The sequence below is a fragment of the Neomonachus schauinslandi genome, chromosome 1 (genome assembly GCF_002201575.2).
Source record: "Neomonachus schauinslandi chromosome 1, ASM220157v2, whole genome shotgun sequence".
NCBI lineage: Eukaryota > Metazoa > Chordata > Mammalia > Carnivora > Phocidae > Neomonachus > Neomonachus schauinslandi.
In genome coordinates this window covers 137,871,064-137,889,761 of record NC_058403.1, presented here as the reverse complement: position 1 = coordinate 137,889,761, position 18,698 = coordinate 137,871,064, and the positions used below count along the sequence as shown (strand labels likewise).

The window sequence follows — 18,698 nt, the reverse complement described above, 5'->3', positions numbered from 1 at the left end:
CAACTTTTGGGGCTAGGGGTGGGGGACTGGGGGGCAGCTCTGGAAGCCCCACCCCTAAGCTGGTTTTCCCTCTCTTGCCAGTGCACCATATATACTCCTTTAACCAAAGCTTAACTAGCAAGAATGAAAGCAACATCCAGAATTCGAAAGCTGTGCCATGGCTCCTGGGTCACTGTCTATAGATTTGGAAAGCTCTAAATGAGGGGCTACATTACTCTCTTTCCAAGAAGACCAGGGTGGGTAGGAGAGTGGCTAGAAGCAGGCGGATAGTGGACATCCTCCCTGCACCTTCTAGTTGACTAAGAAGGAGATTTTGTTAGTGCTGGAGATGAGAGCGTAACACATCAGGGCAACAAGATGCACTTGGGGACATTGACAAGATTCTGAAGTTTCCGTATGGAATGAATTTACGGAAATGCTATCACTGTCGTGTTTTTCTTTCGTAACAGTGATTTTTCAATATTTCTGGAGAAGAATGACAGTTTCAAAGTGTTTTAATTGTAGTTCTTAAGAAAGACATTGCTAAAGAAGACTTGAAAAAATAACGATCACCAATCTTCCAACTGGGAGCAGTCCCCAAGCTCTTTTTGGATATTCCTTCAAGGAACTTCCCATCTTTACAGATAAGTCGAGGCATGTGGTTCGAAGTGTGAATTCTGAAGCCCACCAGTCTGGGCTCAAATCCTAATTCTGCTACTTACTGTGACTGTGAGCAAGTTACTTAACTTCTCTGAGCTTCAATTTTTCCTTGTATAAAATGAGAGTGTGTCCCTCATCGGGTCATTGTGAGCATTAAATGATAAATCACTGTAAAGTGACATAATGACAAGCAGGAGAATGCCTGTCACATAGCAGTGTCACACAAGTTACCATCATTAAGATATCGAGGATCACACTTGTGCTGCTGAATCTGTGTTATTAACCTTCCGATCTTTTTTTTTTTTTAAGATTTTATTTTTAAGTCCTCTCTACACCCAACGTGGGGCTTGAACTCACACACCCGAGATCAAGAGTCGCATGCTCCACTGAGCCGGCCAGGCACTCCACCCTTCCCATCTTTCTCCTACACTTTAGACTCATGTCTTGATTTGCTGACCCTCCCTTCCATTTTCCTTCCCCAAATAGCTGCCATCCTTACAGAAGAGATTCTTTACAAGCTAACACAAGTAAAGCACTATGTGTCAGCTTCGCCTCCTTATGATCTCTCAACAGTCCCTTCCTTCGAGCCACTCAGGCACTAAGCCAAAGAGCTACTACAGACCTCTCTTCATGGGCTTCCCTGGTCCGCCCCCATTCTGTGCACACAGCACCCTCAGAAACAGCTTCTTTGAACACCTCCCGAGGCACTACTCAGTGCTTAAAAGAGTGCCAGGTACACAGGAGGGACTCAGTTCATGGTAGTTGAAAACCTAAGTGAGTGAAAGAATAAAATCTGCATAGAAATTCTCATATGTGATATCCTATAAATGATGATGCTGTGGCCAGTTCCGTGGGATCTACCAACAGCACACAGTACCTGGTGGCGGAAGACTCAAGATGTGTCTGCTCTCACATCACCCCACTTGCTCGCTTATGACAAGAGTGTGAGGAAGAGCAGGGATTATTATCATTATCAGTTTTTTATTTTTTTTAAATATTTGATTTATTTGTCAGAGAGAGAGAGCACAAGCAGGGGGAGCGGCAGGCAGAGGGGGAAGCTGACTCCCCGCTGAGCAGGGAGCCCGATGCGGGGCTTGATCCCAGGACCCTGGGATCATGACCTGAGCTGAAGGCAGACGCTTAACCGACTGAGCCACCCAGGCGTCTCATCATTATCAGTTTTTCAATCTCCATTATTCACAGGAGGAAACTGAAGCACAGAGAAGCTACAAGACTTGGTGAAGGTCACACAGGAAATGGCTTGATCTAGAACGGGCTTCCTGAATCCCCATACGGGCTTATTATCAACCAGAAACTAAAGCACTCATTTCTATTCTAAGGCATCTTATTAATTTGCTAATGTCTTAGGACAAGGTCAGCAAACTTCTTCCGTTAAGGGCCAGGTAGTAAATATTTTCAGTCTTGTGGGCCATATGGTCTCTGTCACAGCGAGACAACTCTACCACTGGAGGAAGAAAGCAGCACTAGACAAGACATAAATGAACAGGCATGGCATGTTCCAATAAAATATTATTTATAAAAACATACTACAAGCCAGATTTGGCTTAGTTTCCTGACCCCTGCTTTAAGATAAAGGAAATTAAAACTATCCCTTCTTATAGTAACTGGACATGTTCCTATAAAATCCATGCTTTTCTTTGCTCCCAGGGTAAAGATAGAGTGTGACAGCCATATGTCACAAAGATGTGGGAAATATTTTAAGGACGCTAACACTATAGTGCATATAGTATTTATATGCACTATGAATGTGTAAGGTCTGCACATTTCCTTCAAAACTAACCTCGGGTACACATTTTTATTAGTTAGGGAGGTCAATATGTCTATCATAAATACATTTTAAAATTCCTTCCTACATATTCTGTCTATTGGGATTATTTACCGTGCCTTGTTCCCTGGCCTAGAGCCAGGCAGAATATGGGAGTTTTAATACCTTTAATCCATTACATGGATTTTTTTAGAGCTCCATAAGACAAAATAAAATGCACTCTCATGGTCATATATGCAATAAACCTAATATTCCACTTAATATTTCATGTCCCATTTTATATTTCAGTTGTGATGGTTTCCAGCTTTCAACGTGCAAAACAACATATTTTTCAGCCATCTTTTTGCTCTGATTTTTTTTGTTTGTTTAGAGAGCAGACAAATCATAAACAATAAATCTCACTGTGAACTCTGAGGGGTGACTATTATTGCTCCCCAATATTCTGAGGAGGTATCGAAAGGCTTGTCCACTGACATATGCCATCCAGTTTACTGCGATGTGAACTGGTCATGCTTATTTTTAATCAGACCGTGTTACCTTGCATTAACAAAGAGGTATACATTTATTTTTACAGCTATTTGTATGCTAAAGTGGTCTCCACAGATGGTCTGGTCAATGAACCACACCTCCCGGAATCCATGCCAATGTGTAAGGCCCTTCCTCTAGAATCTGAGCTGCTACTGTGATTTCTGGCTGATCAACAGAATGTGGCAAGAGTAATGTGTGACACATGAGCCTCGATCATAAGAAGCCTTGCAGCTTCCATCTGGGTTTCCGGGAAGTCTTATTCTAGGGGAAGCCACGTACAGAGCTCTGTGACCACCATGCCATAAGGAAGCCCGTGTCCTAAGAGGAGAACATGTGGAGAGAATGATGCTATGGCAGCCTCTGGCTGTTCCAGCAAATCTCAACTGGGGAACTGGACACGTGACAAGTCTTCTTGAACATCAAACCCAAAGGTGAGTCCAGCCCCAGTCACTTCCAACTGCAGCCACGTGAAAGAGCCCAAGTGAGATGGAACCTCGAAAGCTAATAATAAATTGTGTTTTAAGCCACTAGGTATTGAGTTGGTCTGTTACATAGCAATAACTGAAATAATTCTATAATTATTAAATATTATTTTGGTGGAGCCATAAAGAACCTGTAGAAAGGGCTCACTCCAACTCTTTTAGAATCTGATGGACAATAATTTGACATCTCATGTATCGTACACTTTGCATGCATTCTTGTCAAGTCCAAGAGCAACTGGGATAACTCCATCTTAAAAATTATTAAGAAATTCTGCATGAAAAGGAGTATGACAATTGCTCAGCTCTAAATTCCAAGACAGTAATGATTAAAATATCATAGAATAAGGCTCTTAGGGGTGCCTGGGTGGCTCAGTTGGTTAAGCAACTGGCTTCGGCTCAGGTCATGATCCTGGAGTCCCGGGATCGAGTCCCGCATCGGGCTCCCTGCTCAGCGAGGAGCCTGCTTCTCCCTCTGACCCTCCCCCCTCTCATCAACTCTCTCTCATTCTCGCTCTCTCAAATAAATAAATCTTTAAAAAAAAAAAAGAAAAAAGAATAAGGCTCTTAAAAAAATTTGTTTAAGTTGACTGTAATGCAATGGGTCCTTTTTTTTTCTCAAATTGCTTATAAACTCATTCATATCCACCTGAGCCCACATGTGAACACCACCTGCCTATCACCTGCACACACCCTCTTTTATTTTGAGATGCAGATGTCTGCTTATAGGGTCACTGCATTTTTATTTGTTCCTCCAGGGAACAGATTGAATTCTTGTCCCCACACTGGACATTGCAGTTCAGAATAATAGCAAAAGACCTGCAGGTAATGGGCTATAATACTCACTTGATACCCACTAAAGGAGGGTTTAGATCACTTGCTTTCCGTTACCTTTCGTGAAACATCTGTTTCATATGAGCCAGTTAAAAGTGCATACATCTGTAAATAATAAGCCTGTGTGTGCACATAATTTAATGAATTAGGACATAAAAAGGAATTGAACAGTAGGGGCACAGCAATTAGAGTAACTGCCCATTTTGTTAAAAATGTATTGTTTCCAGCTTTCACTTGGAAACCCTTTTATTATTCTGTGGGTTCTGAGGCTTCCAACTTTCTTATTTGCCCCTCCCGACAAAGCAAATAGGAGTTTACTTTGCATGGTTGGCAGAAGGATGGCAACCCACATTATGCAAAGCTGGGATGGGAACTTCCAACTGCTTGCTCCTACTTGGGAGACCTGAATTGGGTACCAGAATGTGCCCGTGCCTGGGAACTCTCATCTGTATAACAGAGCAATAACAGGGCCTTCCCCAGATGACAGAATTCATTTTGTGCACTTGGCAGATAATATGCACTTAATAAATATTAATGATGATGGTGGTTTTGCATTCTAATGAAAATCAATCACAACTTGAAATCATTCGGGGCCCAGGTCAGGGGGACAAACCTTGTTCAAAAGTTTCTCTTGATTGTTGATTTGGTCTTATTTCTATTTACCTTCTTTACATCATCTCTTGGGATGGATAATAAAAAAGCGAGGTGGAGTGACCACGGCCTGGGCAACAGGAGGATCATCAGAAAATCCATTCCTAGGATATCAAAACAAGTGCCAGAAGTCCAAGAAAACATCCCATACCCATTCAGGCCAGTGTTCGGGCTAACCCATTGATAAGGGCTTGCCATACAGCCAACTCGAACTTCCCAAGTTTTGACAGCTCCCTCCAAGTTTCTTTCAGGTGTTCGGAGTGACCCAAAAACATACAAATAAATCAGAGACCACTTGAGACATTCTGAATTTTAAGTTCGTTATTACTGAACTATTCTCAGCGTCTTTCCTGAGCACCTACTCTGTGCCAGGCACTGGGCTACAAAGCAGAGCACACATACACAAGCAGGAGAAGGAGCCTGTGGGAGAGACAGCATGGCATTTTCTAGAACACACAGTGAGCCCTCCCTAGAGCGTGGCCTGTTCCTCTCTGCCTCCCTGAAATTGAAGATATTTCAATGGAGTTGAATGTAGCTTGAAAATGTTGGACGATACTGTGTCTCCATTGGAAAGCCAAGAGGGCACGGAGCACAGGAAAGAAATCTGATGCCACTCTGATATGACTGCTACAAGAAAGAGAACTGAATTCCAGGCCACTGGGATTCTGGGAAAATCTTGGTTTAGCTCTGTAAAGTGTTAGTCAGGTAAGTGCTGCTACACGTTTGCCAGGCCCCAAGAAAATCAGTTCCACCCAGAAGGAAAACAAGTTAAACAATGACTGAAATCACCACCCTACTTACTCTGTTTACATCCTCCCGCCAGTCTATTCACCATCTACATAAAGAGATAATTAGAGCTCCTTAATAGCCATAGGAAAGAAGAATGGCTAAAGGGAAAGGGAAATCAAGAGAAGGAACAAATATTGAAAAAATATTAATAGCTGGAGTATGGAGAGCTGCGTTGTTCAATACAGTAGCCACCAGCCACATGCAGCTACTGAAACCTTAATAGATTAAAATGAAATAAAAAATTCAGTTCCTCGGGCGCCTGGGTGGCTCAGATGGTTGAGCGACTGCCTTCGGCTCAGGTCATGATCCTGGAGTCCCTGGATCGAGTCCCGCATCGGGCTCCCTGCTCGGCGGGGAGCCTGCTTCTCCCTCTGACCCTCCCCCCTCTCATGAGCTCTCTCTCTCTCTCATTCTGTCTCAAATAAATAAATAAAATCTTTTAAAAAAAAAAATTCAGTTCCTCAAACATATTAGCCACATTTCCAGTGCCATGCAGGGCGAGCGGCTACATAATGGACAACGCAGCATTATAGATCATTTCCATCACTATAGGAAGTTCTATTGGACAGCGCTGATAAATAGTCTACCAAGTGGTGCTGTGCTTGAACATATCCAGACTTAACCATAGTTAATTCAGTACTGACCAGGTAGTAAGTACTATCCTAGGGCTGGAAAACAGAAGGGCACAGTACTGGACCTCAAAAACTTCCCAGGTTAGAAAGGGAACCCAGTCAATAATACAAAACAGAAACACATACACCAATAGGAGGAATGGGTAGAAACACAGAAAACAAACCTGGTAACTTTAATGGTACATATGATGGTGAGTATCCAGGTATTAACTGTAAAATTTTTCAGCTTTTCTGAAAATATTTCAAAAATATTTTCAGAATAAAATATGGGGGAAGAAGTCCATTTACTCAGTACTATACATATCAGGGTCTTCAAATACACTCTTATTTAAGTCTATGGCAAGCTTGCAAGGTAAGTGTCATGGACCCATTTTACAGATGGGAACAACTGAGGTAACCTGGAGCTCTAGCTCCCACAGCAGAGGCAGTGCATGAAGAATGCCCACCTGCACTGTATCACACAGTGGCCCAGGGGCACAGGACCACGCTGTACCCCCATAACACATGGCAGCATCTTACAGATTTAGATCAACTTCCATTCAGTACCTACTATATGACCTCTAGTAAGTCACCTCATTGCATCCATCTGTCTCTCTTTCCCAACATAGATAATTCAGCAACAATTTCAAACAAGCAAACAAAACTGCAGGTAGAACATGGCATATAAAAATCCAAAACGACCCTGCATTTCAAATCTATTTGAAATCACTGAAATAAGAGCATTATGGGAGAGACCAATAATCATAATTATTTACGCAAATTTCATTAAGCAGTAATAGTTTTGTTAGGTTTGGGACCCTCTAAAGAAAAGAGATACTTAAAACTGGTGGCAAATCCCAACACGGCAATGTAACTTCATCGTCTCTTAGGACGCTTTCTCCCCCACCCCTTTCTTTAAAGTTTCGGAAGGGGCAATAGGGATGCTTCACTAGGAGGTAGCATCATAGGAATCATTAGTAGCCATCTCCACACGGAATAACACGAGAACCCTTATTCCTCGTCTCTCACCTTCCTGTGATTCTTCCGTAAATACAATACGCATCCTGACCCCGACTTCTGCGAGCTGTGGAGGGATGAGTCCCATGCAGACTTCAGCCACGAACAGGATGGGAAACAAGGACAGAAGAGGATAAAACGGCCTCATGGTTTCTTCCACAATTTAAAAGGCTGTGGCTTCTATTCGGGAAATAATGTCAGAGGGACTCATGTGAGTTACAGTTCCTTACTTCTCTCTTTTGCACGTTTCCCCCAAACCAACACACGCCCTGGTCCTTTCTCGGCATGATTAGGGCATAAGACATTTCCCAGGAATTCTTCCCGCAGCTGATGGAGAGGACAGACTTAAACTGGCAGTGAGGGACTCCGCCCGGAGGATGGAGAAAAGACCTTCCCAGGGATTTAGTCCCAGCTCTGCGACTCACTGGCCCTGTGACTTCAGCCACGCTCCGCACCTAGTCTGAGACACAACTGCCCACCCCCCTGTAAAATGGGGAGACTCGCACCTTCCACCCAGGATTAACTGATGATAACGTACCCAGTCATTAGAGTAGAATTATTGTAAAAATAGGTCACCAGCCAAAAACCAGCAAACTCACAGCCCACCCCAGTCCTTCAGTTTAGTCTCTGTAGTCAGAAGACAATCATTTCTTTTCTTCGAGAAGGCGCGCATGTGATGATTGTTACGGTGGGCTAGGGATGGCTGCACCCGCTTTGTCAGTCCGCATCGGGAGGCGGTTTGTTTTGGATCTGGGCTGTCCCCCGGGACTGCTTCACCCACGGAGTACACCGACACGCTTCCGCTCGCTCCTTCCCGCTCGGAGCCCTGCTGCCATGCTGTGGGAAGCAGCGGCCACGCGCAGCTCGTCCAGTTGACGGCCCCAGCGGAGCTCTCCGCCAACGACCGGCGTGCACTTCGAGCCATGGCGGGGAGCCTTCCGGGACCTGCAGCCCGTGCAGCCTCAGCTGACATCCCGTGGAGCAGAAGACCTGACCAGCTGAGCCCAGTCCATCCGCAGACTAACGAGATCATAAATAGTTAGGCCACTAAGTTTGGGGGCAGCTTGTCACATAGCAAGAAGTCATAGAAACAATCATAAAGAAGAGATTTTTTTTTAAAGCTAATCTAATGAGACGCACCCCAAAAGAACATTAATTAACAAACACTCCAGAAATATCCACGCGGATTCTTCAGGAAGCAAGATTAGAAGGGATGCACTGACTCCATTGCTCAAGAGAAGTTTAAAATGCCACCGCGTAGGGGCGCCTGGGTGGCTCAGTCGTTAAGTGTCAGCCTTCGGCTCAGGGCATGGTCCCAGAGTCCAGGGATCGAGCCCCGCATCGGGCTCCCTGCTTGGCGGGAGGCCTGCTTCTCCCTCTCCCACTCTCTCGCTGTGTCTCTGTCAAATAAATAGTCTTTTTTTTTTTTTAAAAGATTTTATTTATCTGAGAGAGAGAATGGGAGACAGAGAGCATGAGAGGGGGACGATCAGAGGGAGAAGCAGACTCCCCGCTGAGCAGGCAGCCCGATGTGGGACTTGATCCGGGGACTCCAGGATCACGACCTGAGCGGAAGGCAGTCGCCCAACCAACTGAGCCACCCAGGCGCCCCAAAATAAATAGAGTCTTAAAAAAGAAAAATGCCCCCACGGTACACCACCTTTAGAAATTACCTATGAGGCCTACATACGGAGAAACCTCTGCCTGCTCCTGTGACAAAAATGTTTCACCCACCTGATCCCTCCTCTGATGCACCAGCTGTGGTTCCAGTGGGTTTTAGTCCTTTCCAGAATCAAAGTCGCATGCAAAGTCCCGGGGAGAGATTTGTGTTTGTGTTATAAGGGGGTGTGTCACAGTGACTCACAAGTACACAATTTCTCCCATACCTTATGAGCCCAGAGAGAGCAGGGACAGGGTAGGAATCACTTGGTGTTGCCCGCAGAACAGAACATACCAGAGTGCCCGGAACATGGCAGACACCCAAGAGGTGTTTGTGGAGCAACAATGCAAGATCTAATCCATCAGCGAGCGATACAATGGACTGTACCCCTGACACATCTCTGGGTGTAGTTGTATTGTGACAAAATGCTCACCTGTAAAAATCAACCATTTGTACTAAATCTGGGGGTTTGGTAATTGGATGACACTGACGCAGGGCCAATGCTAAACGGGAAGGACTGGGACCTCGGTTATGAGCCACAGACAGGGGAACCATCTCATTGAGGACAAGAGCTACCAACTGAAACAGTATGCTCTCTATTAGCAAAGACACATGAACCACAGGTGTCATGCTAGAATCAGAGCAGAAAGAGGTCTGTCTCCTCGGTGGCTTCTGCACGTTTTCTGGGTGAGAAAAGAATCCTCATTTACAGGATCTCTGATCTTTCTGCAAATCCTGCAACGTTGGACCTTATTGTTCCCACTTTCTGTGTCAAGTGAGGCTACTCCCATTACCTCAGACCAGCAGGCAGTGGGAATACAGGTGGAGAGATGTACGGGAGGGTAGTCAATGCGAGTGGGCACGCGGAGGAGAAGCGTTAAAACTCCCAGAGAGTGACAGCTTTTCACAGCCTCTTGGTGAGAAAATCATTATACCTCCTTCTCCAGAGAGCTCTAGAGAGACAGGTGATAGGATAACCTTTGTAAGAAGAGTACATGCAGCTTCTGTCCTCTAGAAGCCCAATACGGGTTTCTGGAAACGCTGGCCCGAGTAGCAGAAAGAGGCCCTGTTCATCTGCATCCTCCAACTTTCTCTGCAAATCCAAACCTGTTCATCCTATCTCTAATTCCTATTGTTCCCTCTGATAAGCAGGGCCCCAGTGAACAATTAAAGCTTTCAATAAATAATCTCTAAGCACATTCATTTGATTGACTGTTATTTGATACAGCAGTTAGTTTCAATGGGGCAGTTAATATTGATCACATAAAGTACTCCAGACAAACATGAAACAGTTCCAGAACTCCATGGATTATTACCCTTTATCTGCCAGTCATCTGGGTTACTTGTAATGGTCACGGAATTTAAAATCAATAATAACAATTAGTGTTCTGTACACCAAAACGGATGAATCATGTGAAATGGGTTTTCATATAAAATCAAAGGTAAGGCAGCCTGCAACATGGACAAAGGCTTTCTGAATTTCCAGCACACATTTGGCCAGGGACTTTCAGGCAAGTATTCCAAACAGGCAACGAGAGAGAAAGAAAGATATTTAGGAGAAGATGTGGCCATAAAAACGCATGTGAAACCCCTGACAGTCTTAATCCAAAAAGATAAAGCATAAAAGACAAAAAGTGATCAAAACGAGCGCTAACAAACGTAGTAAAATTAATGGGACTGGCAATTTACTTCCTCCGAGATGCGCTTCTAGCTACCTTTCTCGGCTTTTGATTCATAGGCATTAATTGTGATTTTTTTTGGGGGGTAATAAAATGGCAACAACGGTATTTTACCTCCATGGCACCACTACTGTAATGTCTGGATAATTAAAATGCAAAGCAACAGAGAGATGTTTCATCATTAAACTGTAACCAGCGCACTATGTGAAATCATCCATTCCAAAGACTTGTTTTTCATCAATTATTTGTTATTTATCTGATGTAAATATAAGGGCTAATTAAAATGTATGCCTTTTTATACAGCTTCTTGTCATTAAAGCCAATGAAAGCATTCTGAGGACCATAATGAAATAATTATGTTTGCCTTTAAGAATTCTCCTCAATAACACATGGCAGTACTGAGCTAAATTAAAACATCAGGAACTAAATTTCGCTTGCCTCCATTTCCATTTTAGTTAATTATACCCCCAAGCTTTCCAATAGACCAGACCCTAAAAAAAATCTTTTGAAGCTGAAACAGCCTTCAGATCATCAGCCTTTTTATAATTATGGACTTTGATAACAAGACATAGGTACTGTAGCCCCGAAAGCTTTAATATTTTTTAGAGGAGGCATTTAGTAGATGAGGTCTTCATTTGCTCTGGAAATTAGAGAAAAATTGAGATAAATGTGATCCAAATCTTCTTCTCCCAGTTAAACGGATGTGCTCATCTTATCCGGTCTTGTCTGCGTTACTGCTACCAGAGTATTTTGGAATCAGCTAGTTGGTTTTTCCTGACGTGGTAAAATGCAATCTGTGGCGAGCAGTAATTGATCAATAATAACAAAAACCAACATTTCACTCTGTTTGAGTCAAACTAGGAGAGTCACCCCTTATTCAGTACTTAAATTTGCAAACAACAACAACGACAGAGCAATCTTTAAGAAAAGAGTAGACTCGGGAACCTATGAACTGGAAAAAAATAACATAGACTCTTTCATTCGAGTTTCTCCCCCAGGCCTCAAATCGCAGAAACTTGCGAAGGCAAAAATAATCTGTGTTTAAGACAAAAAAGAAGACGGTAAAGAGGAAAGCTGGGTGCTGTCAGGGCTGGTGGCAAACGAAATGGTTTTAGCAGCGCTGTCATATGATGCGGATGGGGGTGGGAACTTGGTACTTAGAAAAGTAAATAGGAGTACCAGGGATTAACTCTGACAATGTGAATTCCCTCCCATTTTGTTATACGGAGAGCTGGCGGGGCTCATGGGTGATAGGATTTGGTGACTGCTGGATAGACCGGCTCAAGACACATCAGAGGAAAACTGTGGACAGCTGGGAAACAAATAGCTATTCCAGGACAACATAAAATTGCAATTATATTCTCGGAATCAGCTTTTAGGACAATCACTCCCTTCCACCCAGGGCTCTTTGTTCTGTTTAGAGAAATCTTTTGGGAACAAGGGACACGGTCACCCACTATCACTCCTGTTGAAATTCGCTTTCTTCGTGCCCCCCACCCCCAGCTGGTTCAGTTCATCAGCAGTGGGGGAGGCCTGGAGACTCCTGGAATCCATGTGCCCTGACAAGAGGAAATGCTTGGCCAGGCTGGGTAGCCTGGCTGACGTCAGTTCCTGTTATCCTCGCCTTATCATGCAGGGGACCAAGAGTCTTATCTTACTGAATGGCCCCCCTTGCCACTCCCCACCCTGCAAGTCCAGAGAAAAAGCAAGTCAGCAGTTCCCACTGACTGTTTGAATTCTCATCTAAGAAGCTCTGAAAGCTCAAGATAAATAATATAATACCTGCAGACTCACCCTTACTACTTCCTAGGGGGAGAGAACTTTTGCAACTTTGTTTGTTATTCATTGAAAGGAGTTTAGGGGTGTGGGATGAGGCAGGAATCCTACTTCTTAAAGATGAAGTAAGGAAGCCAGAAAGGAAAAGAGGAGAAATCAGGGCAACATATTGACTGATGAGGTTGTGTTATTAGATCTTACAGATGGGGGAAGGTTATCTCATCTCCTATTTAACAAGAGGTACTTAGGCCAAGCCACTTACAGTCAGGATATTGATAAATCTGGAACCTGAGTTAACTCCACTCTCCATTCTCCATCACCACCCATTTCAACTTTTTAAGAAGAAGCTGGCCAAGAACGGATACAGATTTGTTCAGAGTGATTCAGTTTAATAAGTCTACCCCTCCCCCACTCCCAATACACACATGTGTTGGAATCAAAACCACAGTCATAATACTTAAATCCATTTTGCAAGGGATGCTTTCTATTTACAGATCTACAGTTTGCCACAAAAGGAATTCATGTTCAGAAGAATGACCCAGAAGCACAAGGCGATCTTCAGTCATAACGAAAAAATTAAGCTGCGAGCGCTCTAACTATATTGACCATAGAATCCCAACAAAGACTTTCTGTGCCACTCCTGGGTTCAAGGGGCAGCCTCAGAAATGTCGTAATATTGAAATATCTGGCATATTTCCATGATTTATGTGGGAATTGTGGCAGTATATCTGAAAGTGGGTTATTCTAGAAAATCAGAGATGTACAATTGCCCTAACTACCCAATAATTTGAAAGGCAAGATTCTACATTAATATCTTTTGAAAAGGTTTTTAGCCAAGATTTTTCTGATTAACCTTCATCAAAAGCTCCCATTTCCAAAAGAATGTATTTAATTGATAGTTAACGGAATCTACAGTAGAACATTTAAAGTATAAAAATGTCATTTAAAGATAGATTTATTGGCACTTACATGTAACTCAAACTCTACAGAAGATTCTTTTTAAGATGTCCTAAAATGAATACAGCATTTATTGTTTAATAAGTCCTGTGTGACTTGAAGAGACTTGTGTATTTTGCCTCTTGGTTTCACATCTCCATTTTCCTCCTAGGGAGTAACTTTCTCATTTAAAAATTCCTAGCCTTTTGTAAAAAGAAAAAGGAAAAGAAAAAAATCTGATTTTAAAGATAAGAAATTCCTTGACAGCAGAATTTACAATCTCTATCATTTCTCATAGTTTATTGATGCTTGTAGAATGTACAAAGGGGAAAATGGTAAGATTTTCTTCCCTTTTCATTCATTTTCATTTCAAGATTTTCATTACATCTCAGGGGCTTAACATGTTGAAGGTAAATTACAAGCAACTGATAGCCAGAAAAACTTTCTTTTATGTTTTAAAGAAAAGTTCATGACAAAACTGACTGGTTATATATGGTTGGAGCCAGGCTTCCAGAAATGAGAAGAAAACTTCTGATTCAGGTCAGTTAACCTATCAGAAATGGCCATTCTGGTCATTTATCTAATAAGGTATAAATAAATAAATAAATAAATAAATAAATAAATAAATAAATTTTTAAAAGGCCTATTTCAAAGCAAAGGCTTTGCATTTGGGCTGGCGAATCAACTTCTAACTGGAGCTTCCAGATCAATTCCATAGCCTAAGTTTAAGCGGACAGAGGTCTACCTCTCCTGTTGTATTTTTTGGAATCTACACTGTATGGTGATAAAATTTAAACTCATGTGTTGTTGTTGTTGTTTTCTTCTAGGTTGCACATCAACACTTCCCTACCCAAAGTACCATGTTATCAGCATACTGACAAAATTCTAGTATTTTTTTTTTCTACAGGGAAGGAAAACTTTGTGAATCTTCTGCTTGTTTTCAAAGGACCCTAACCTGCACTTGGGGATGTAAGTAAAAGTCCCTTTTCTTTCTTCTTTCTGATGGTATTAGTTACCACTGTCATGTGGCCGAGAAGCAGAAAATTATGTCCTACTTCAGAAAAACAATTGGGCCTTTTCATCGAAATATTTATTCAAAACCCCATTCAATTCATACGGTGGCTGTCAGTCTTTATTTAGTCTCTCTTTCAGAGAGTATCTTTGATTTTGCCACTTTGACCCCAATTTATATCTCACTAGGAGAGGATTTGGATACTGTGTAATACTTAAAATCAGGTCCCAGGGCTTTGGGAAGGGGACTTTTCTTCCTTCCTTAATCACACTCACTGTTTGTTTTCAAAACAGGTTATTTCTCCTCATTAATGGGCAAAATACTATTTCAAAAAGAAAAAAATTTTTTTCCTTTTTTCTTTTGATGGGCTGAGCAAGGAGATGACAGGGAAGAGGGCCAAGAAGTTGTCACACTCATGATCTCACCCAAAGCAACTATATTTAGACCACAAATATTAGGATTTATCCTATGCCCACTGAGCAATTAATGCTGAAAACATCTGGAGCGGCCCTACAACCAAGATAATCCGGGAGGCATATGAATAGAAACTTTGTGACTATGATACCTTCCAGGGGCAGTCTTAAATAGTATTATTTATACCACATTCCCTTATAGCCCGCTAATCCTAACTTCGAATTTTTATTAACAGGCAATTCACAGGCCCTACTCCAACCCGTAGCTGGTTGGCATGTCATTTTTCTGTTAAAATTAAAAAAGAAAATAAAAAGAATATTCTAACACCTTTCAAAGATGGCTTCTGGTGTATTTTACGTTCAAAAGAAAATAAAAAGAATATTCTAACACCTTTCAAAAACGGCTTCTGGTGTATTTTACATTCAAAAGAAAATAAAAAGAATATTCTAACACCTTTCAAAGACGGCTTCTGGTGTAATTACTACACACACACACACACACACACACACCCCGTAAAAAATAGAATCTCAAAGCAGAAAATACTTTTGGTCGGAATTTAGGACTATTTTTTTCCCCTTGCCCACTGTTTCCTCTGTGTTAAGAGCGCAAACAGATCTGCTTCTCATCAAAACAGTCATTAAGTAAAATGGAAAAGGTTGTGGTTTTTATGTTCTTATTTATCCAAATGAAGCCCTAATATGCTTTTATTTCAAAAGTCCTAACTACCCATGCCACCCTGAACCAAACTCCATGTGGCAGACATTTGTTAGAATTTTTATTTATGCTTAAAAACTTAATCTCTTGAACAACTAAACTGACCGTCATAAAGGGGTTTATGGAGGATAAAGCAACTCTGCAGGAGCATACGCAATTTTTACAATTTATTCATTTAGCCTATAGCTGGGGGTGTGGGATTTAGAACACTTGAGAAATTGACCACAATAAGCACTAATTGCCCTGCTTACAAAAATAAGACACTGGAATTTCTGAAATCCCTTTGTCAAATGCCTTTATTTACTTTTTCTAATGCAAGTTTCTTTGATTAGCTGAACTTTGCTGTTATCAACACTTCTTGCTTATCGGCTGGCCCTAGGCGAATGACACATTCACCACTCGCTCTCCCTAGATAAGGCAAATCCCTTGTTTAACTTGTTCAAGAACAAACAAAGCTTTTCCCCCTACTCCTACAACTTAATAGGCATGTTTGGAGGGTTAATTACAAAAGGGAGAATGTCTACTTGTAAAGGCTCTATTAGGTCTAATAGCTTTCCGCCAAGGGTCCTGAACATTTGTTTTTTCGTTCGTTAAAAATATGTTTCATAGAACTTTCTCTTACAAGAAAAAGTTCTGCAGAGCCCCAGTTCCCTGAGATTCCAAGTGAAACTGTTCACACTCTTTTAACTGCTACAGACCAGACAGGTCTAAAAGATCTGTTGGTGGGTTGTAAAATTATCTTGTAACACTCAGCTTCTTTGAATTCTCCAGAAAGAAAACAGGCATTAGGAAAGAAAAGGCATTTGGGGAGCAGCTGAAGATGAAGACGGCTTCTGACAACTATATTCTTTTTGCCCTGGTTATGGCTCTACGAAATACTAAGTAAGACAGCCAGACTGCTGGCATCAAATGGTTATTGATTTTTCAGCTACAAACCTGTTGATTTCCTGGCCCAAGAAGCAAGTCTTTATTGCTAAGACAAAGTTTCAGAGAGAGCAGTTTAAATCTAGTAACTGTCCCCTCTCTCCCTTTTCGTCTCCCTCTTTCCATAAGCCACCATGTTATTAGGAAAACTCAATTTCTTCCAGTTAAACTTTGACCTCTTTGAAAACAAAGATTTAAAATGTCATTTTCAGGCTAATGCTCCAATGAATTGTCAAATAAAGTACTAAAAACATTTTGATAGATAGCTGAGCCATTTATCTAAATCACTGTCAGGGCGGCGATGCATCCTGCAGGCTCCCACCACAGCCACCCGAAGGTGGGATTTTCTGGGACTTCTGGTCGTTTCTCAAGCCTGCAGCCACACTACTGTTGACCAGATGCGTGCCTCGGCATTGTGTCAGCATCAGATAACCAAATAGTCAATATTTTTTTTTAAAAAACTGGGCTACTCCACTTATATTTCTTTTCCTTTATGTCCAGGTTCTGGGATGAATTGCAAGATATGGAAATAATGGATGGCTCAGCCCAAGGGGTGTTCATTGCCAGTAGTTTTCTAGCAAAACAGCAACTTCTTAGAGCAACAAAGTGACTCGGAAAGGTGGCAGCAGGGTCAATGCTAAGAAATATTGCCTTTCCTTAGCAAGGAAAACATTGGAAGCAGCAGTTTTAACTGGTGGTTTATGAACTTCAGGAGAAACAGCCACCCTAATTAGGCTAAATTCCTTGCAAGGACGATGTCCTATTTTAATTACTTTGGACTGTGGAAACACACAAGGGGGGGAATATATACAACTAGCAGCTAATCCCAAGAACAGCAAAGTTAAATTCCCCACTGCATACATCTTAGTAAAAACTGCACAATGTGTCAAGCTGCCTTACTTGAAGAATGTTTCAAAGTCCTGTGGTCACACTCTACTTTCCCCCCCCCCATGCATATTTTTAAAACTGTTTTCAAGAGACTGTAAGGTTGGTAAGGAGAGGAGTGGGGGTCGGGAGGGGTTGTTTGGGAAGAAAACATCTAAGAGGAAATTTTCAGCAGAGGGAATCAATATGCACGCCAGCATATCACACCCTTTCAGCATTAAATCATTAAATCCTTTGTCTTGCTACCAGTGCAGTTTGTTTCCAATGTCTTTATTGCATGCAAGAGAGACAATTCATTTTTTTTTTTCTTGGTAGAAGAAGGGAAAAAATAAACCTACATTGAGCAGTGTGCCGATGCTGCCATTCGGTTTGGGTCAATCCACTGAAGCATGCTTTGAGAGCTTTCTCCTGGAGCATGCAGGAAGACGGACTCGCAGTGTAGAAATCCAGGATTTGCCCAGGACTCACTGACAGAACATCCATACAGTCAAACATGATCTCCCCTGCACCGAATGTCTGCAAAAGTGCTTATCCTCTAGGTGTGGAGGCAAATGGCATAGAAAAGTCCACCCAACTCCATCAAACTCTGCCCCTTTTTTGGCACGTAGGCTGTTGGTCTTTTTCCCAGCCCCGAATCATGAATTATGACAGACAAGCCAGCTAAAAGCCTGTAATTGATCCAAATGATCATTTACCATTTTCCAGGCTTGCTCGGCCAATCCAGCCGGGGCGGGGGTTCCCAGAAAGATCCCAAGTTCTCCTTCCAAGCAAATGCCTGCAAAAAGCCTTCCGAATGCGGTCCGGATCCTACCCCGACGGTGCCCAGACAAACCCTGCCCGGCTCGCTCGCGTCCTCGGCATCCCAGTCCTCAAACAGCTCGCATGGGGGAATTCTGGTCCCCCCTTTGGCAAAGAATAGACCCTCCTGCCTCTGAACAGCTCACTTCCTACTACTTCTGTCACACAGAATGAAAGATTGAATTGCCTAATATATGCGAGTGAACTTTCGGTGAACCCTTCCCGGGCTGCTAACCTTCAAATGACCCAACGAGTCTGACATCACCAACTCCCAGGATTCTCACAGAGCTTAAAAACTCCCAGCAGCCCTGCAAAAGCAGACAGCCAGAGAGGCAGGCAGCGGGCGAGCGCGCAAGCCGCCTCTTTCTTTCCCATTTCTCACCTGAAAAACAATGCAAGAAGTGCTTTTAAAACGGGCAGGGGAGGAGCCAGGACACCGCTCCCGACTCCCGTTGAGCCGCCAACTTCGCTCCCTTTCCGCCTTTTTTTTATTCGCGGCGGCTTAGCTTGGAAGCGCGGGTCCCCCCCCCCCCCCCCCCCCCCCCCCCCCCCCCCCCCCCCCCCCC

The 18,698-nt window shown here is 42.7% G+C and overlaps 1 protein-coding gene across 4 annotated transcripts in view; it reads right to left on the bottom strand.

Annotated features, from left to right (window-relative positions):
- The window catches only part of RARB (retinoic acid receptor beta), a 385,733-nt gene that overhangs the window by 149,042 nt on the left and 217,993 nt on the right, over positions 1-18,698 (bottom strand). For 2 of the 4 annotated variants that reach the window (XM_021678920.2, XM_021678921.2), the window contains exon 1: positions 17,673-18,356. The exons of the other annotated variants lie outside the window; for them this stretch is intronic. In XM_021678920.2, coding sequence (XP_021534595.1) covers positions 17,673-17,829 — 157 coding nt within the window. In that variant the 5' untranslated portion in view covers positions 17,830-18,356. Of the gene's footprint in view, positions 1-17,672; positions 18,357-18,698 lie in introns of those variants that run through there. 4 annotated transcript variants of the gene reach the window in all.